The sequence below is a fragment of the Acartia tonsa genome, chromosome 13 (assembly GCF_053477335.1).
Source record: "Acartia tonsa isolate MP-2025a chromosome 13, ASM5347733v1, whole genome shotgun sequence".
NCBI classification, from domain to species: Eukaryota; Metazoa; Arthropoda; class Copepoda; order Calanoida; family Acartiidae; genus Acartia; species Acartia tonsa.
In genome coordinates this window covers 140,564-162,939 of record NC_137272.1, presented here as the reverse complement: position 1 = coordinate 162,939, position 22,376 = coordinate 140,564, and the positions used below count along the sequence as shown (strand labels likewise).

Genomic DNA, 22,376 nt, shown 5'->3' with positions numbered 1-22,376 from the left:
ATAAAATTAGTGATTAAAAACTATAAAACATGTTATAAGTTTTTTCAACACTGTCATTGATTAAATTGCACTTTTAGGTTTAAGAATTACCGAAGTAGTGCATAAAAACTCTTTTTATGATGTAATTAAACAAAATAAATGCCAAAAAACCATCTACAAAATGGTCTACTGCATTATAAAAAACGCCTAATTGTTGATTTGAATTTATTTTGTTTAATAACTTAATAAAAAGAGTTTTTATGTGCTACTTTGGTAATAAGTAAACCTAAAAGTGCATTTTAATCAACGATAGGATTGAAAAAGTTATAACTTGTTTTATAGTTTTTGATCACTAATTTTATATACATTTATCTGATATGTATATCAAAATCAAAAAGAACTATTTTCTTCAGATTTTCATACTTTGCAAAAATGTCTTGGTTATTTTTTGCACTATTTTTGCTCTAATAAGGATTCTATATCTGATTTTTACATTTAGGATGATAGATTTTATGCCAATTATTGTGTTTACATCAAGAAAAAACATATTTTTTGTTCCTATACCTTTTTTTATCATAAAATGTGAGAAACTGCTTTTTTCATATATAAGGTGAAAAAAGTAACACTAAAGAAATTTTTTTTGCCTTAATTATGTTCTAAACTTAAAGATAAACACATTTCATAAAAAGATTTCTATTTAAATAAGTCATTTAAGGCATGAAATTAATTTTGCAAATTAACATTGCAGATTTTTGCAAATAACTTGCAAATATGATTTCTGCGGATTTTCTAATTTTCATAGGCGTTTTCTATTTATATTCCTCTTTCCAAAAATACCTCACTTGTCAAGATTGGATAAAAAAATCTTCGTCGTCGGGATTCCATAACTGTGTCCGGTTGGCAAAGACAACATAAATATAGAAATCATGAAACATTGTTGTTCCACAATTTTGCCACATTTTTAAACATCTTGCTTAAAAAAAATCTTCCTTGTAAATTCTACAAATTTAAATATTTAGAGAAAATTGAGTAGTAATTTACTTCTTGATTCAAAATATTTGATTAAATTGAATCAAAACTAATAATTATTTTTGGCACTCTATATTCAAATAATCATAAGCTTATCAATAGTGCGCATGCGCGCACAGAGGTGCCATAAATTTCAAAACTTAAAAATATAAGTTTTGTAGCGAAATTACTCTATAATTCGAAATCTCTGTCTTTCTTTTAGAAACATTCAGGGGAATATACGAAAGCTTATATTTATATTAAAGATGAAAAATCGATAAATTCAAATGCACACGGCACATCTGCGTAAACACACCCTGGATTTTTTTTCTTTTAATTTTAATTCGTATGAAGCTAGCTCAAATAAGTAAATATTAAATTTGATATATTTTTGACGATGCGGGAGGATGTTTTAAAAGAAATGATGAAATAATTTTCAAGGTTTTAAAAAAAAGTTAGCTTCTTTTATGCGAAAAAATTCAATAAAAAGTAAAAATTTTTACCAAAAAGTTGGTCAAATTTTACCAAGTTTTTTTTTTTGTTAAAGTCCAAAAATCTGGACTTAGCCTAAAAATTTACCTTGTCAATTTTTACCAAAAAGTTGGTCAAATTTTACCAAGTTTTTTTTTTTGTCAAAGTCCAAAAATCTGGACTTAGCCTAAAAATTTACCTTGTCAATTTTTACCAAAAAGTTGGTCAAATTTTACCAAGTTCATTTTTTTTGTCAGAGTCCAAAAATCTGGACTTAGCCTAAAAAAATACCTTGTCAAATTTTACCAACTTTTTGGTAAAAATTGACCAAATTGCGTTTTTTGTCTAAGTCCGAAAATTCGGACTTAACCTGAAAAATAGAGTTGTAAAATTGACCACATTTTTGGTAAAACTTCCAAAAGTGGTAAAATTAAAAAAAAAAAAAAATTTTAAATTTAGGCTTCATTGTATAGAAGTCATTATTTTAAAGTACTACAACTGATTATGAAGAGCTGTTTTTAATTTAAAACACAAAAAACGGGGTTTTTTGTTTCGTCAAATTTTACAAAAAAAATGGTAAAAATTTACTACTTTTTTGGCTAAAATTTTTGCTGGTAAAATTTACCACGAAACTGGTAAATTTTACCAGGTTGACCAGCTTTACCACTTTTCTGGTAAAAGAATTTTTTTTTCTGGTATTTCGTAGAACCTGGGCAGTCGGACGGAAAAAGTGAGTATATTTGTTGCTGAAAAAGCTGAAATTATTTTTCTTGAAAGATGGCGTCTTAACTTTTTTTTAGCTAGTCGGTGTTTTTAGTAAGTAGTAGATGTAAAATTTTCCATAGAATTCAGATATGCAATCGGTTTTTTTTGTAGACCTCTTATTATTTAAGTAATTTAAGTTTTTTTTTATAAAAAATTAAGTAGGTTTTAAGGTACTAAAACGCAACAAAAAAAAGAAGAAAATTGCCATTATGAAAAAAAATAGTAAGATCTTTAATTCGACACATTACTTTTTAAAATCTTTTAAGTAATTATTGAAAAAATCTATTTTTTTGAACCCACGAGAATAAAAACTTTCAACTTAAATATATCATTACAGAGGCATAAGAAATAGGTGTTATATATCAGGAATAAGGTATAACCAACAAGGGAATTAAATCTAAAATAATATTTGGGGGGCAAATGGAGAGGTCGTCAAATTTACGATGTGTTGCCCCCCAACGACAGCTGAAAAACATGTATAGGTTTCGTGATTTTTTTTTCGAATTAATTTCGTTATTGGTATGAGCTGGTTATATATACTTTTAGAATGAGAAAAATATTACAAATCCATTCTAAGCAAAATTGAAATAAAAAGTTTACAAAATAGTAAATAAACTACGATAAAAGAAATTATATGAAAATATTATATTATACAGGCAACCATCTTAAATCTTTAAGAGTAAAATCATTGAGAGTAAAAATGGGAAGTTGGTAAATAGGGGGTAAAGAGGGGGTAAAGTAAGTGTTGCCTGTACAAAATAATATTTTAGGCCATTTTTTTTATTTTTATTTTTTTACTTTTTTCAATTTTTCTTACAATGGATTCGTAATATTTTTCTGATTCTAAAAGTATATATGAACCCATATTTTTTATGCCTATTTTAGGATATATTTATGTTGAAAGTTTTGATTAAACCGAGGTTTAAAAAAATTAATTTTTCAATAATTACCTGACAGAATTCAAAAAGTAAGGTGTCAAATTAAAGATCTTACTTTTTTTGTTCATACTGGCCATTTTCTTCTTTTTTTTTCTTGCATTGTAGTACCTTAAAACCAACTTAATTTAAAAGAAAAAAACTTAAATTACTTAAAAAATAAGAGGTCTACAAAAAAAAACCGATTGCATATCGGAATTCTATGGAAAATTTTACATCTACTACTTACTAAAAACACCGACTAGCTATAAAAATAAAAGTTAAGACACCTTCTTTTAAAATTTAGTAATAAATCTATCCTATTTAAGTGTGAAATTCATGATAATCGCGTGGCCAAAGTTTTATTAAGCCAAATCCTACAAGGTTTCCTGTAATACTCTTAAAAGGAACTCTAACTCTAAGGCTATAAATTTTATAAAATTTTGCCCATCAACTAATGAACAGAAAATTCGCAGTGATTTGTTTGCTTTAAGATTATAATGTTCGTAATGATGACTGAAATTTTATGAAAAACATTAAACTATTATTTTCTTTCCTTGGATATCATCATCCCCGTCATTGAATTCAGTTTCTACAATTTCTATATCAGGCTGGCGACCTTGCAGGGGATGCCATCTTTGGTTACCTACCCCAGATCTTGACCTAATCAAATAGATACATAATTAATTATTTTATATAATGATTTCTATATCAGGCTGGCGACTTTGAAGGGGATGCCATCTTTGGCCACCTACGCCTGAGATCGGTTTTTAATAAATGCCGCGTTTTTTCGACAATTTTTTAGACATTGATTGATTGAACGAAGACGATGGGAGAGTATACAACATAAGAATTTAAAATTTTAAAATTGTTATTTTCAGTGGCGTGCGAAGCAGTTTGTCTAGGGGGGGGCATTTTGAAGATTTTGTAAAATTTTGCCCCCCCCTAAATCAAAGTGCCCCGGGGGGGCACTTTGCTTTAGGGGGGGGCATTTTGATTATATATACTAATTTTAAATAAGGGCGTTTTAAGGGGTGGGATTATTTGATTATGGGCCTTCTAGTTCTTATCCCTTCTTCCCCATCCTTTTTTCCCATTTATATCCCACATCTTTCCCCCCCCCATCTCTTCTCCCCCATCCCTTCTCCCCACCCTGCAATGACCGAAGGGAAGGGAGCTAGAAAGCATCTTTGAAAAAAAAGTACAGAAGATAATTTAACCTCCCCCCCCCCCCCACCACAAAACATTTTTTATGGGTGGAAGGGGATGTTATAAAATCTCAGCAGGAAGGATGAATAACCTCATTAAAAAAAATTTGGGGGGGGGAGATAAAAACACTCATTTTGGAAATAATTTACCAAAAATTAACCTAATATGTAAAACTGATTTTAAATATTTATTTATTGTATGACAACAAGGATGACAACATCTTTAAGTAGCAAAGCACAAAAAAATCATGAATAAGAATACAGACAAGTAAATTTAAAGAGCATCTGTTGAAATAAATATATATTTTAGGTAGAAAAAGTCACAAATCCTTTTTCCTGTATGTTGTGTGATGACAGTCAAAGTAAATTACATACTGGATGCTCGAATCAGCGAGAAATTTTATTTTTTTAAATATTATAATCCACAAAAAAATTACTTGTCCTTTCATCTACAGATATAAAAATCTCTTAGAAATATAGGGTATAGTCTCTTTTGTGGCAACGCCTCTTAAGGGGCATTTCGTCGTATTTTCATAGAAGCTTTTAAAAGGTTATTCTAGGTTAAGTTAGGTCAGGTGATTTCCCTGCAGGGTTAGGCAATTGGCCCCGCAGGAGCTATAAATAGGTGAAAAGCTACTTTGAAAATACCATGAAATGCACCTTAAGAGGCAATGTCACAAAAGGGACTATACCCGAAATTTAAAAGATACAAAAATAGCCAAAAACGTCCTGAAAAGCAGTCCAACCTCCATGAATTCCCCCTTAGCATTACGTACTGACAGCCATAGTGAATTATAGAGAAGCTAAAAAGTTATATCAACATATCCTACCCTCTTTAAATGGCACTTTAAAACTCTGTTAATTTTTGATTAAGTGGTGTTTCCAAGGATTTTTAAGGGCGGTGCATAAAGCGCACCTAAAATATTTACTCCCCCTTTGAACTAAAATCAATTATAGACAACAAGAGTGGCCTATTTGATCAGGTTAGGAATATAGAGTGTAGTTAGTTTTAATGGTTTTTAATGAAAATTGCCTTAAAAAAAACATATCTTTTTGTAAGGGTATGTACACAAAAAAAATGATAAACTTATCCTGAAAATAAAATGACATCATATATAGTTATTAATTTAGACAGACATACAGTGTTGAGAAAAAGGCTTAGATAAATATCAACGCTGTTTCTTTTTTATATAAAATAACTTTTTGATTAAATATTTGTTGTTTACACATGTTTTTAAAGAAATAAAAACATAATATACAATGCAATGTGATAAAAAGCAGAAATCGTTTGGAAGGGCGCGAAGCGCAAATTTTTTTTTTTCAAATATGCAGGGAGGGAGGGGTTTTGGGCTATTTATTACACTAGTCCCCAATATTTCATATAAAATTTTCTTATTCGTTGGCTCAACAACTTCGGGGACCATAATGGAATTTTGATTGGTTGGTTAATTAAGTCGAGTTTCCATACATTTCATCCACTAATTGTAATCTAAATAAGTGTTTGTGATTTTGTGTATCATCATTGGGGATGTACAAAAAACTTTGGTAAAAAGTTTATATTATACAAAATAAAATACTTCCTATTACCTGGTTTGTTATGTTCAGTGAAAAAAGATTATAACCTAATTTCTACACTAATTAAAAAATTTGGTAGGGTTAAATGAATAGTAACTGTCTGCCGAAGCGCCAAAAATTTTTTTTTTGAGTATTTCTTGATCTTTTTTTTTTGAAACTGGGATAGTTTTGCTTTTTGTAGGGTAGGGGGCAAAAAGGGGCATTTTTATTGACCAGGGGGGGGCAAAATGGGGCATTTTTCAACATTTAGGGGGGGGCAGGGGGGGCGGTGGCTAGGGGGGGGGGCAGGGGGGGGCGTTTTGGTCGCTAGGGGTGGGCGATTGCCCCAAATGCCCCCTTCGGTTCGCACGCCACTGGTTATTTTAGCCATACAACTTAAATCCATTTTCGCTGCATATTTATCAATGCATCTTTTTAGATCTGTATTAGACATTATACAAATGGCCAAAATAATAATTTTAAAATTTTGAATACTTTAGTTGTATACTCTGCTAAAAACCTTATTCCATCTTGAAGATCAATGCCCCGTACGATTTTAACAGAGTATACAAAACTTGAAAATTCAAAAGAAGTTGTATCAACTTTTTTGCTTTTTATTTAAGATAGCTAGCCGGTCCTTTCAGTAAGTAGTAGATGTAAAAATTTTCATAGAATTCAGATATGCAATCGGTTTTTTTGTAGACCTCTTATTTTTTAAGTAATTTAAGTTTTTTTAAAAAATAATTAAGTCGGTTTTAAGGTACTAAAACGCAACAAAATAAAAGAAGAAAATGGCCAGTATGAACAAAAATAGTAAGATCTTTAATTTGACACCTTACTTTTAAAATTCTGTTGAGTAATTATTGAAAAAATCTATTTTTTTAACCTCGGTTTAATAAAAACTTTAGACCTAAATATTTTCTCAAACAGACATAAAAAACATGGGTTCATATATACCTTTAGAATCAGAAAAATATTATGAATCTATTCTAAGCAAAATTGAAAAAGTTTTATAAAATTATAATAAAAAAAATAAGTTTATTTTAAGAATCATAATTTTCGGCTTTAAAGGGTTAGCTTGAACCAAACCTGAACAAAACCTAAACAAAAGACAATGCAATGTAGCAGATATTTTTTAAACACAAGAAACAATAATGTATTTTTAACTGCATTGTTTTGAAGTTTATAAACAGACTGATGCATATTTGTTCATAATTTTTCATTCTTTACATGTTCTTTAATATCACTATATTTATTGTAGTATCTATTGTATATATTGTATGAACGTTCTCCTTTTTTCTGGCAATTCTATAGGTTAATTTTATAGATTAAGCTTCCCAATTCGTCAATTTTTGTGATTTGTGATTGGCTAGTTTAGTAGTTACAATTCTTAAAATAACTTTTATATTTTTTCTTTTTTTTATTACAATTTTTTTAAACTTTTTCAATTTTGCTTACAATGGATTCATATTATTTTTCTCATTCTAATGGTATATATGAACCCATATTTTTTATGTCTGTATGAGAAAATATTTAGGTTTAATGTTTTGATTAAACCGAGGTTAAAAAAATAGATTTTTTCAACAATTACTCAACAGAATTTTAAAAGTAAGGTGTCAAATTAAAGATCTTACTATTTTTGTTTATACTGGCTATTTTCTTCTTTTATTTTGTTGTGTTTTAGTACCTTAAAACCGACTTAATTATTTTTTAAAAAAACTTAAATTACTTAAAAAATAAGAGGTCTACAAAAAAACGATTGCATATCTGAATTCTATGAAAAATTTTACATCTACTACTTACTGAAAGGACCGGCTAGCTATCTTAAATAAAAAGCAAAAAAGTTGATACAACTTCTTTTAAATTATTATTTTAGCCATTTGTATAATGTCTAACACAGATCTAAAAAGACGCATTAATAAATATGCAGCGAAAATGGATTTAAGTTGTATTAGATATTATACAAATGGCTAAAATAATAATTTTAAAATTTGAATTCTTATGTCGTATACTCTCCCATCGTCTTCGTTCAATCATTCAATGTCTAAAAAATTGTTGAAAAAACGCGGCATTTATTAAAAACCGATCTCCGATCTTGACCTAATCAAATAGATACATAATTAATTATTTTATATAATGATTTCTATGTAAGTCTGGCAACCTTGAAGTAGTTGCCATCTTTGTTTATCTACCCCTGACCTAGACATAATCTAATATAGATTTAATTAATTATTTGATTTAATGATTTTTATATCAGGCTGGCAACCTTGAAGCAGATACCATCTTTGTTTATCTACCCCTGACCTAGACATAATCTAATACAGATTTAATTAATTATTTGATATAATGATTTCTATATCAGACTGGCGACCTTGAAGGGGATGCCATCTTTGGCCACCTACCTCTGATCTTGACCTAATCAAATAGATACCTAATTAATTATTTTATATCATGATCTCTATATCCGAATGCTCAGTCTAGCAATTCTAAAAATTGTCAATCATACTTAACAATACATGACTTTTCAGTATGGCTTCTAATCCATACTAGGAAACTAATCGATTTCTAAGCCATACTGGCAATTATTTTTACCTGCTTGTGATGTCTATAGAAGGTCTGACTGAAGAAAGTTTACTAGATGGAATCACTGAACTCTCTAAAAAAATAAATCAAAATTTATCATCACTAAAAATAAGGACTCTTAGCATAATGAATGATTATATACTGTTAGGTTTTGTTGATTAAATTGGCAAGCTATCATGCGAAGCCCCATTTTAAGGTATAATTACTGAAGAATAACAAGTAAACACTAAAGTTAAAACAAAAGCAGATTTTAATATAATCTATTTGATTAGCTATATTTTTTTTGCATGTTTTCCTAAAATTTGTGTGTTAGAGTTAAGTAAAATGTGATTATTAAGTCAAATTATACTTGATTATGGGCATTTTTTTGTAAACACATTTGGTCAAAATCAAGAACAGTTTGACTTAATAAGTGCATTTGACTAATAGGTAAAACATAACTTTACAGAAAATATGCAAAAAATTACTCCAATTTCAAATATTTATCTAATAAGTTTTATGACCTGTAGATTTTGATGGTTTAGATTTCTGTGCCAGCTGCTTTAATCTTACTTCCACCATGAATGTTGCAACTAAAAATTTAGAGAATCTTTGTTGAGACTACTGTTTTAGTGGTCCTCGGGACCATATCAATTGAAGAAAGCATTAAAAAATTGTTATTTTCCCTCAAAGTGAAGCTCTTTATAGTGCCTATGTAAAATGGCGTCATACAATACAAATAACAAATTATAGGCAAATACACAGACTAAATTACCTATGGAAGGCCAGTATACATTTTAATTGACCAATGGTAGGCCAGTAAGACGTCATTTTTTATTGGCACTATAAAAAGCCACCTCAAAGTGTCTAGACGAGCACAGAGATAAACAGAACAAAAGCGGAGTGGTATTTTTTTTGTTTGTTTCTTTAATTCTCATGGTCAGGTTAGATCAGATTATATATATTGGTTACAGTGTAGGTCCGCAGGGCTAGTGCACTGCAGGTTTAGAACCCCACATGGATTTGGCATGGGAAAAAACTACTCCTCTCTCTTATGAGGATGAAGTAAGGGGGTAGGTTCATTACTAGATAGGCACAACAAATATTGAATTAATAGAAAATGAAAATTGTAAGTGCTTTTTATCAATGGACATTCAAGAAGAAAAAAAATACCTACCCAAGGGTATATCAACCCTGCCTTTTTTGTCAGGTACTCTGGAGCCAAATATTTCCAACTTGTAATACCCAATAGTGGGCGGAGATAGAACTGTAAATAAACTCTCTGTTTTGGTAACCTGTAACAAATTGAATAGTAATTAAACAAGGATGACAACATCCACAAGTAGTGAAGCACACTAAATTTATGGAAGGACCAATCGACAAAGCGTATTTTTAAGCAGATATTTAGTTGTCACAATGAAATATTATGTAATAATATAAAATCCGAGAGCCGGCTCATTGGAGAATTTTAAAGAGCCATTGTTGAATCTTATATGTAAAAGATTTTAGCTAAGATAAGCACCAAGTCATAAATACCTTGATCTAGAGATAAACATTGGAATCTAATATGTAGTGGCTCTCAATATTTTTTTTAGAGCCAGTTTAAGAGTTTTCACATATGAAAACCAAAAATGTCTTGTTTAAATCACACAACCTTTCCAAAGATTTTGATAAAATTGATTAAAAGGATGAAATTATTCAAAATTAGCACAGCACGATAAGTAATAATAATATTTTTTTTCTTTTTCAGTATTCAGAATGAAATATGAAATAATTTTCATTTTAGTATTTTTTTTATAAAACTACAATTAAGGTCGTCCGTTCGTAACGGTTAGCTCTTTTTGTTAATTTAAAAATTGAGGTGATAGGTTCGAATGTAAGACTGACACTAGATCATAACTAAAGTTATTAAAAATCCTCTCTAATTTGGATTTGTCATGTGATCGTCATAAACAGTTAGAGAAGGAATAATGCCTTGGCCTTTAAAAAGGCGCAACTCGTTAACAATTACAGTTAGAACTTTTCAGAAAAAAAATTCGTGCAATCAAAGGGTTAATTGTTTGTTGGACAGTATTTTACGTAAATGATAACGAAATTTTCAATAACAGAGTAGCTTCATTATGAATTTAATAATTTTATGTAATTTGATAATTTATTCATCACCACATAAATGTTAGATTAAAATGCATATTCAAATCTCCCCTACTGCTAAGTATTTCTGTTTCTTTAATCATATAAAATGATGTGCTATCTCGTCCGCACAGCTAAATTCCCATGAAAAAGGCTTTATTTATCGGTTCAGCGGTTAGCAAGATCCTTCACTAAAGACAAAAAAAGCTTACTACTTTATAGAATAGGATGGAGGGGAGGGGGGGAGAAGGAACAATGGGCTGTTTATTACACTAGTCCCCAAAGTTTTATAATAATGTTTTCTTATTTGTTGGCTTAACAACTTGGGTGACTTTGGTGAATTTGATTGGTTGGTTAATTCAGTTGAGTGTTCAACTACTAATTTTCATCTACAGAAGTGGTAATTTTGTGCATTATCATTTGTTTTTTTTATGCATATCTTACAAAGGTTGGAAGAGTTTTCAAGTTCACTTAGTAATAAAAGTGAACTTGTAAAAGTAAAAGTAAATAACACATTAGGACAGAAATATGTAATCAAAAATTGTTATTAGATGTTTAGTTTATGTGCTTGATATGATTTTTTTTAAACATAATGAAAAAAATTACTTTTTTGCAAACAATCTAGTAAATCTTCCTGAATCCCCCCTACCTAACCCTTCCCATCAGTTTCTTTTCTAAGATTTAAAGATTTCAATACAAAAAGAGTACTTGAAATACTTGAAGCATATTTTTCCCTATCCCTTGTCAACCCCCCACTTAAAACTTCTTGAGTTGTCTTGGGGCAATATACAAATATGTAGGAGGAGCAAAGCTTACTATTGATTTTTTGTTTTCATTACTATAAACAAAATAAAAATTTGAAATTTAAATTTTAAAGGAAAGGTAGTTATGCGGAAAGTGTCATGTATGACGTCATAAAAATACATCTAAAGAGGAAGGATTAGAGGAGAAGTGGAAAAGGAAACCCCTAAAAAGGGTGAATTTTTATGACGTCACACATGCCAATTTCCGAATATCCAATAAAGTACATTTACACCTAAAATAAGTATTTAACTGTCAGTCAGACAAAAAATTTAAATGACTGTTTAAAAATTTGTTGTTTCCAAGGAGAACCCTGCAAATATCTATCTGTTTATCTCTTTCTCTCTATCTATCTAGCAAAGTAACTGACATACTTGTTTACATGAAAAAATAACGTCTGTTTTTAACATCTAAATAATTAGCGGATTCTTTAATTCGTAGAGTTTGTGTTTTTTACATTACCTAATATAAAATAAAAGTCATATTTTAACAGGGATCTAAAGGGATAAGACAATAGCCGATAAATTGATGTACATACCCAATAACGAAACACAAAATTACCCCTTCTGTAGATTATAATTTGTGGTTGTAACATTTGGGCCTTTAACTTTTTTTAAAATTTATTAAAATCTCCTAAATTTTTAAGCCAACGAAAAAGAAAGCGTTATCATAAAACTTTGGAGACTAGTGTAATATACAGCCTAATGCCCCCTCCCTCCCTGTAAAATAGTTGTCATATTTTACTTATAATAATGTAAATAAATAACAATAGGTTAATTTTACCTAAAATTCTACAATCAAAATATTCAGGAAGAGAGGGGACATTGGACAATTAAAATGACATCCTTTCAGGTTGATAATATAGTTTTCAGATATTAGTCAATATGTTCCTCTATTGTTGGGAGGGGATGTGGGGTATCACTATATTACCCATCTGGAATAAACAGATTATTAGAGTTTGCGAAAATCTCAGACAATAAATTATTATTTCCAGCATTTCAACTTTTAAAACATCTATTTTCTGAAGGGTTTCTAAGGGATAAGACAATATAAGATAAATGTTTATGCGTCTTCAATGATGATTATCAATTTTATTTATAAATTTATTGGTTAAAAGGTTGGGACATTTTAAAATTTAAGAAGTCAGTATACTTATCAATTTAAATATAAGTACCCAAAGTTTTGACTCTCTACATGTATTCATGTTCTATGGTCCTTCGTTTTTAGAGCTTTATTTTTATGGATGTTATCATCCTTGTTTTCTTTAACAGTAAAAGATAAATTCACATTTAATGCTCACTGATATAGAATCTTCGCTTGAAAATTCGGGGTATGGCTCACTCAAGATGTGCATGGGTTTTATAAGTTTTCAACAAAAATTTCAGCTATCTACCTTAAATAGTAGTCAAGAAATACACGTTTCCCATTAGTTATAAAGATGGACGCACGGACAGTCGCACCAAGTTATTTATAGAGTAGCTTTGCTGCTAAAAAAGATAACATAAGAAGCAATTTAAAGATAATGATAAATAAGATATGGTTATAATATAACCAGGGATCTAAAGGGATAAGACAATTTCCGATATATTGATGTACAAACCCAAAGATGATACACAAAATAACCTCTTCTGTAGATTACAATTAGTGGTTGAAACGTTTAGTTACTCAACTTTATGGACAAACTAATCAAAAGTCAAGAAAATTCCCCAAAGTTGTTAAGCCAACAATTAGTAAACTTTATTTTAAAATTTGGGAACTATTGTCCTCTCTCTCTTAGGTTAACACTAAAAATTTAAGCTTTCTACGAAATTGATTTTTCTCCTTAGCCGTACAGATGGACGGACGGACAGACACACAAAGTTATTTATAGAGTAGCTTTGCTACTAAAAAGAATAAAACATAAAATGACATTTAAAGATTTTTTAATAACAAATTGTTATAATATAACCAGAGATTAGACAATGGCCGATAAATTGATAAACATCCCAAATTATACACAAATTACCTTATCTGTAGATTAGTGAGTGAGACGTTTGAACACACAACTCAATAAACCAAGCAATCAAAATTACCTATAGGCCATAAAATTATTAAATGAACGAATAAGAAAACTTTGGGGACTATTGTCCCCTCTCTCTCTGAAGTTATTTCCTATATAAGATTATAATATATTTGTGCGAGGGATGTAATGAAAATAGCTTAAATCCACCCAGTAAGATATGTATAAAGCTGCCCTTAAAAGAACAACTAATTGAGTTCACCAATTTTCATGATTTTTAACTCTAGACAGAAAAAAACTGTAGAACAGAAAAAAATTAATTTTATCATAAAACAAGCAAAAATAATGCTATCTGGGTAATTTTTAATATGCTAGAGTTTTTTTCATGCTTAACAACTTTGCTTTTATGATTTGATTTGAAAAAATCAGTTTAAAACCGGTTTAATAGATGACGCTTTCTTAACTATTCATTGTTAAATTGTCAGGGAAGCTTAGTATTGTTATATGGACAGGTTTTAGGCTATTTCTTTTTATTTGATTCTATCTATCTATATTCCTATCTGTTTATCTATCTATCTATTTATCTGTCTATCTATCTATCTATCTGTCTATCTATCTATCAATCCATCTATATCTATCTATCTATCTATATATCTATATATCTATCCATATATCCATCTTTCAATCTAACTATCTATCCATCCATCAATCTATCTATCTGTCTCTTTATCTATCTCTATCTATCTATCTACCCATCTTTTTGTCTATCTATCTAAGGAAGTGATAATCTGTGTCTGTCTCTACCAAAAAAATGACCCCACCCCCTCACAATTTTTCGTTTAAAAGATAGCTTCTCCAAAATATCTGAAAATAGAAATTACGCGAAGATGACGCAAATGACGTTTTTTTTAAAATGAAATTTTTTTTATAATAATAGCTAATAAAACAATTTTCAAGCATAACTTTTATCTTACTAAAAATTTCCAGTATGGCTTCAGAACCGATTAAGATCCCCTGGATTGGAACCAGTTCTCAACAATACTGAAAAATCATGTATAGTATTATAGACAATTTTCACGAATTTTATAATAGAAATCATAAAATTAATACCTACCAGTTTTGTTAGCCCGGGGCTTAGAGAAGCTATCTATAATACTAATCGAAAATTACCATTATCCTTATCCATTTATATAAAGTAGTATAGTTTTTTGTTTTTATTTACTTCTGGCTGTACGTTGTTACATATTTAATAGTTATATAAGCTAGTAATTAACAATAAATTAGTAATGGCAATTTACAATTTAAATTTGTTGAACTGTAGAAACATATTGAAAGAGCTTTGAAGGGGTGTATCCATAAATTTCTGGTTCATGTACAATGAAAATAGGGGAGGGGTAAACAGGTTTGAAAAGATCCATAATATCTGAGATCCAGAACTCTGTCACCCGTTTAAAAATTGAAATGAAAATGGGGGTAATCAACTTCCCCCCCCCCAAAAAAAAAAAAAACATCATTTTACTCTTTCTTTTAGAATTTAACTCCCTTCCCCCACCTCAAATGCCCTAATAAAGCCTCTAGGGGCGTAGCCGCTAGTATTAAGATAAAAAACTGAGAAAAGCAGTTATTAAGCATAAATATTTCAAATTGCAGAGCTACTCTTTAGCTTTTTTATCATTCTAAATATATTTCTTTATAGCTGGTCTATATATCTGTCTATATTTAGTAAAAGATCCCTGAAACCGCTGGACTAATTTGTTAATTAATATTCATGCAAGCTTTTTATTGCTCCCTTGGAAATTGTTGGTCCATAAGTATTTCTAACAGATTTAATAATAGTCAATCTATCTATCAATATATTTTAAGGGATAGGAATGAGTTTGAAAAATAGCCTAAAACCTTCTCTGGACCTATGTAAAGCTTCCTTAAAACAAAGAACTCAATCAGTTCAATAAAGTTGATTCCTGGGACAACAAAGTATAAGCAAATCAACTCTATAATCAAGTCCTAAAAATGTCAGTATGTCCATAAACATTATCCTGTATCAAGTAGTTTATCAACAAATTTACTTACAATTTTGCTCCGATTCTTATACATTTATATTCTGATTATTCAGTTCTGACACTATACAAGTGTTAATATCCGTTTGTCCTACCGTTTCAGTGCTTCGCTTTTATGGATGTTGTCATCCTTGTTTACATATTTTTACATTTTTGTAAACATAGTTTAACATTTGGTGGGGGGTATTTTAAACTGACTTTACCAACATTAAAATTTTTAAATTTTTGACAATCTTTTATAAAATGTAATTATCCCTTTAATCTGATTTATGGAGCAATGATTCCTAGGACCAAAAGGTACAATATTTTAAGCAAAGAATATATATAAATTGTTTTTGTAAAAATGTAAGGATGCCTGTAAAGAGAATCCTATATCTTTACAATTTTACAGTAAGTTTATATACCTTAAGTTAATATTCTGCTTATAACTTCCCTTCCCTCTCCTAAGGACCAGGGACGAAGCAACAAGTATCTTAAAAATGTATTAGTTAAAAATAGAAAGAAGGAGAAAAATAGATATATAGATACTATAGATACGTTTAGGTTTAAAGGTTAATAATTTAGGTGTAATTTAGGAGAAAGAGAGTGAGAGAGATAGAACTCTATATTTGTCAATGTTCGTCAAAAAGGACATAATTGTCTCGTACGGACGGGCGGACGGACTTAAGTTAAATGTAAAAAAACTTCGTTTTTGTGTGCTTTGCTACTTATGAATGTTGGAAGCCTATAGGATAACAGCGGAGTAACAGTCCGGTTATGTCATTGGTTGAAATATTGTACAGATTTTAGGGCTTAACTATTGCATTTATTTTGCATAAAAAGCCAAAAGACGATAAATTGATTTACATCCCCATTGATGATACACAAAAATTACAAAGATTACAATTAGTGGTTGAAACGTTTGGACACAAAACTTAATAAGCCAACCAATCAAAATTCACTTTAATCCACAAAGTTGTTGAGCAAACCAATAAGGAAACGTTATTATAAAACTTTGGGAACTCTTGTAATAAACAGCCCATTGTCCCCTCTCTCTCTCTCTGTGTAGATTAACGCATATCTTAGGATAAAGCTTTTCTTGGGTGAATTGTTTCGTATAAAGGGAAGCCTATGACAAAACATAATATAAGTTAGCTGAAAATATTTGAATTTCTTATAAAGTTATGTTTCTAAAAATTATATCTTGAAAACTAAAGACGTTAAATTTGGTTCCTACTGCTTCTATATCAGGTGTGCAACATAAATAGGCGCCACTAATTACCATGCACAGTTAGAACTCTTTAGACAAAGGTCATGCAATCAAAGGGTTGGTTTTCTGTCTGATGGGTGTTGGTAACCATAGATATATTATGCAGGTATCTAAAGGGATAGTACAATGATCGATAAATTGATGTACATCCCCAATGACGTTACACAAACTTACCCCTTCTGTAGCGTAAAATTAGTAGTTGAAACGTTTAAACACTCAAATGAATGATCCAACTAATAAAACTTTAATGTAGTTCCCAAAGTTGTTGAGCCAACAAATACATTATATAACTTTGGGGACTAGTATAATAAACAGCCCATAAATTTTAAATATTTTTAAATAAAGGGGTAAATTTTTATCATCATTGGGGATATACATCAATTTGCCATTGTCTTATCCCTTTTGGTCCCTAGGAAAATTGTCTTTTTATTCCACATTAAAACGATATTAATTATCGCATCCTATATAGACAACTTTCCGCGGATATTAAAATAAAAAATTAAATTATTTTAACATGTTTTGTTAGTCTTAAGGGGGAGACTGTCTGGGCTAACACAACTGTTGAAAATTTGACGATTTTAATTTTGGTACACAAGGAAATTTACTATAATGCGATGGTATACATGGATTTTTAGTATGGCTAAGAACTGATTCTAATCCAGTTTTTCCATAACCAGCACTCTAGCTTCATTTTAACAAAATTTTAAAACTAATTTAAGTAATCCCCTATTACTAGCGAACGGATTGGGTTAGAGTGGATCTAAACACGGCAAAATTAGCGCATTATCATGCCAGACACCTGTGCAAAATTTGACGTCAGTAGCTCAAAGTTAAGGGGGCTGGACCAAACGATGTATGTTCCATCGATATAAGTTTTTGCGAAGTTGGATTTCGGCCTCTCAACTCATCAATACAAGTTTTGGCAAAAGTTTGTCAGTTGGACTAGGATAGAGCTACAGTCGAGGTTAAGGTGTCTAAATGACCGTCTCAATGAGCCTCATCAGCTTGCAAAAGATGAATATCCTAGGACAATATTTAGGGGGGAAAACAAACGATTTGTGTCCATCGATACAAGTTTTGGCGTGAACCCAGCAGGGTGCCACTGAAAAATCTCATTTTCTTTCTCATTTGGGTTAGGATAGAGCTACAGAAGATTTAAACACGGCAAAATGACCGTCTTAGTGAGTAGAATTTACACAAAAAAATTTAGGTTGATAGCTCAACGTTTAGGGGGCTGGACCACAAGATGTAAGTCCATCGATACAAGATTTGGCGTAGCTTTTTCAGCAAATATTGTTTGGTCCGACAGGGAAGGAGTTGAAATCTTGACCCCAAATTTTGTACACGTGTGTATCTCAGCAAGACGGACATTTTGCCACCTTGAAGTTCAAAATCGGTTGAGAAATAAAAAAGTTTTTCTAGGAAAAACTGATTTTTAAAGAAAAATTGATAAAAAATTCGCCAAAACTTGCATCAGAAAATCAAACATCGTTTGGTCTACCCCCCTAAAAATTGTCCTAAGTCCCCCAAATTTTTTGTGTGAGTCCGTGGGGTCGAGACGGTCATTTAGACACCTTAACATCGATTATAGCTCAATCCGTTCGCTAGTTATCGAAGAAACATGGATTTTGTCAATTTGGAATTTAATGTTTTCAAACATTTATAAGTGAAATTTCAAGTATAGTGTATTTTCTAGGGGAACTATGATGTGCATCTATCTCCGAATGTCCATGGTGACCCTTTATTAATTCGGTAGAGGTTTTAGTGTAATATGACAACACAAAAGTGTCTACTAAGGTACTCTACGATGTAAATCTGAATTTCAGGGGGTAGTTAGAGACCCTTTAGCGTAGTATAGAAGGCTTAAAAGTAGACAACGGTTGAAGATATCTTAGTAACGGTTAAAGATCTTTGGTTCAAGCTTACAGAGGACTTCATTGGTGTTACCCTGGCCCACCTGGGTACTAGATAACCTGGGTATTAGTGTCCTGGCTTAAGGAAGAGTGTCTTTAGGCTGGATTACGGTAGTCTAAGGGCCCTTAAGTAGGGAAAGGTGCCTATAACTAGTTGACGGTTAAGGGTAGAGTAGACTAACCTTCTCCCGCTTGACAAGGGTTACTCTAGGCTTACTCAAGCTGTTTATGCAGGGAGTAAGGGAGGGGACAATGGGCAATTAATTCAATATAAGAGTTATCAAAGAAAGGGCATGAAATCCAGTTTAACCCATTAGTGCCAAACCGGGCATTAAAACCTGGTTCCGAAAAATGGAAAAAAAACCGGTTTCCGGCTTCATAATTGCATCATTCTCAGTAGGAATCCCCCCTCTACTACCCTGGCTTTCATTTCCCCCTGGAGCAGGCAGTTTAGCTTACTTCCGTTTTCCGGTATAGCTCAACAAAATTTTAAAATCATGAAAATTCAAAATACCCCTTCTAACTTTTTTGTTTTTATAGTAAAGTTGCTGATTTTTTTCGTGAAATCTAATGTTTATTGACAAGTACATCTATTTGTGAATTCGATTTATTCAAATTATTATTTTTCATAAAATTTTTTTATCGTTTTTTTACGCCCTATTATGACCCAGTTCGGCTTGGCCATAAATACCCGACAGTTTTAAAACCCGGCTCGGTTTCGGTTTTTATTACCCGGTTTTAACTTTTCAACCAATAAAAATAACAGTTTACGTCATTAGTAAGGGTTTGAGCCACCCTAATAATTCCCTAGTAATCTCTATAGGTGTCACCCAATAGTCTTATTCTCGTTTTCTGATATGTAACACCCAAATTTTATATGTTCTTTTTTTGTAGTGTGTGTCTTTTAAAACTTCGAGCAACGGGTTTTTTTACCCAAAAACGGCGGCACCTATAGCCGAAACACTAAATTTGAAATAAATCGCTTGGTATTATACTTGTAGCTCTATAGATTACATGAGGTTGTGTAGTTTTCAATTTCGGATCGTATCAAAGTTCTAATAAGTGTTCATCTCACTTTTGGCGTTTCAAAATTACATTTTTCGATTTTTGGTCGAAATAACCGGGTTTTTACAGCAAAACCAGGTTTTAACGCCGGCAGAAACTGCCCAAAACGGGTAATAATGCCTGGTTGGTATTTATGGCCGAGCCGAATCGTTTTTTTTTGCAACTTTCCTGTACACGCCACTAGAGCAAAACAAAAAAATATGAATTCCGTTTTGACCATTATAAAGCTTCCCTGAAACTTTCAGCTCGATCGGCCCATAAAAGTGGCGCTCAGCACTAATGGGTTAATACAATAAATTTGTAGGAAATTATAAAGGGATTGTTAATTGAATAATAGATTTCCATAGCGTCATGTAAAGTAAAATCACAACTTGTTTTTGATAAAATATATTGAGGTTTTATGGTGTGATTTTTATATTACAAGATTATTGGACCCGGCCAGCTGCTAGCAAGAATATGACTGCCCCTTTTTATTCTGTTTATTTCCCTTGCCCCTTGCTCCCACCTCCCTTCTCCCTTCTCCCCGTCTGCTACATTCCAAACTAACACAACGAGTAGTTATTTCCCTTGCCCCCACTTCCCTTATCCCTTCTCCCCGTCTGCAATATTAAAAACATACATAACAAGTAGCGGCATTTCATGCGCAAGTACCCAAACTCAGTCAGAAACTGCTAAATTCTTGCACATTCCCTTTAAGCCAGTACCCAAAGTCTGAGACTCCTAAAAATTGAATATTCAATCCATTGTCCCCTCCCTTACTCCCTGTGTTTATGACACTAATTACTCATAATCAAATTTTCAAACACAATTAAACCGGTTTTAAACTGATTTTTTCAAAACAAAAAATTAAAGCAAAGTTGTTAAGCATAAAAAATCTCTATCATATTAAAAAAATAGCCAGATAGCTTGAATATTTCTTGTTTTATGATAAAATTAAGTTTTTTTATTTTTTAGTTAAAACATATTCAATAACTTTAAGTATCTTAAGGGTTTTTTTTCTGTCTACAGTTAAAAATCATAGAAATTGGTGATCTCAATTGTTTTATTCTTTTCAGATAAGCTTTATACTTATCTTACTGGGCGGATTTAAGCTATTTTCCTGACCTCTCACGCCCTCCCCTAGAGGACAAAGTAATTATTTAATACCTATGTTTGTGACAACTTTTATTACACAGAAACTCCCAATTTTTAACAACAACAAAATCCCTGCCCCTCTTGGAGAGCCTCGAACCCACAACATACAGATAAGGTAACCAACATTCTATAAATGAGCTATATTGGAGACCAATTATCAGTTGTAAAAATATACAACTTATTTCTTATAGTATCCTTTAAAATTTCACACTCTTCCATGTCTGTCATCGTAGCTCAGGGGTAGAAATGAGGTTCCATTCCGATAGTTTTCAGTTTGCAACTACCCAAACACCAAATTTAATTTTCACTGTCTGAGATAATAAGTAATAAAAAAAATTTAAAAATATTTTTAATCATTTACATTATACAGTCACTTAAAATATCAAAATATTTTTTAATTTGTTTTTGGTGAGACTTGAAACAAAATATTTTCTCACCAAACCTCCAAATCTCTAAAGGGGTATGTGTGTTTTGTAGATTTATTGTTTTAGTCTTACTGTAAATGCCAAAGTATATAAGATTGAAAAAAATATTGTTTCAGTGGTGGGTCTTAAACCACCCTTCTTGATATCTGAAACCTGACGCCTTAACCAAAGGAGCTATTTCAGCATGAGACTTTTGTATATATGTTTTACAGTCTTATTTTAAATGCCAATGTATACAAGATTAAAAAAATATTGTTTTAGTGGTGGGTCTTGAACAACCCTCCTTGACATCTGAAACCTGATGCCTTAACTAGAATAACTGTTTCAGCATGAAACAAGTGTATGTGTTCAACAGTCTTATTTTAGATGCCTAAGTATACAGGGTGGGCCACATAAATCCGGACTTTTTTAAAACAAACATAGCGCCAAAACTACTTGACCAATCAGGACGTTTGAACCCACTATAAAAAGCTCAAGTAATGACCTTTTTTCCCATGAAAATCTTTGGACGATGGAGGACGTGTACGCAGAGCGGCCGCGCATATGTTCAACAAGGCAGATTAAAATTGCGCAGATAGTTTACCATGGATTTATGATTTGGGCCTACTAAATCTGACCTCAACCCATCTGTAGTTGAGATGGACTAATAAAACTTGCTGGAGATACTATCAGATACCTAGTGAAAACACTAGAAAAGACTAGAGCTCTCTATCCCAGCTGACTTGGCTGAAGTACTCCGACAAAGTGGATAGTGGTAAATTTTAAGATGTCAAAAACGTCAAAAATCTTGAAAATTTCTCGATTCTTGACTTCAGGGGCCAATATGTAACCTTGAAACTCGTTTTAGACTATGTATTGCGCTAATAACCCAATCTTAATCTTCATGCCATTTTTAAAAAGGTATAAAACGTTGTTATAGCTTAACTGTGGCCCAAATGAGAGCTACTGCGTCAAAGGGTAGCTTTAAAGATGGGTTAATTTAGATCCTGTGGTTACTCCCGTCCTTATGAAGATGTGGCCTCCCAGCAGCCCCAATCTTAATCCAATGGACTTTTGGGCCTGGAGCGCCATTAAAGCATGAACAAGTAGACGCGCCCATACCAAAAAGACATCTCTCATTGCTCCTATCATGGACAACTTCG

At 31.4% G+C, this 22,376-nt stretch overlaps 1 protein-coding gene across 1 annotated transcript in view; it reads right to left on the bottom strand.

The window, feature by feature from the left end:
• Window positions 1–22,376, bottom strand: part of LOC145304369 (uncharacterized) — a 46,359-nt gene that overhangs the window by 10,124 nt on the left and 13,859 nt on the right. Inside the window, exons 5-8 of the mRNA XM_080146235.1 lie at window positions 9,639–9,756; window positions 8,986–9,054; window positions 8,492–8,555; window positions 3,696–3,800 (exon numbers count right to left, since the gene is read on the bottom strand). Of these exons, the coding sequence (XP_080002361.1) occupies window positions 3,696–3,800; window positions 8,492–8,555; window positions 8,986–9,054; window positions 9,639–9,756 (356 nt within the window). The remainder of the gene's footprint in view (window positions 1–3,695; window positions 3,801–8,491; window positions 8,556–8,985; window positions 9,055–9,638; window positions 9,757–22,376) is intronic.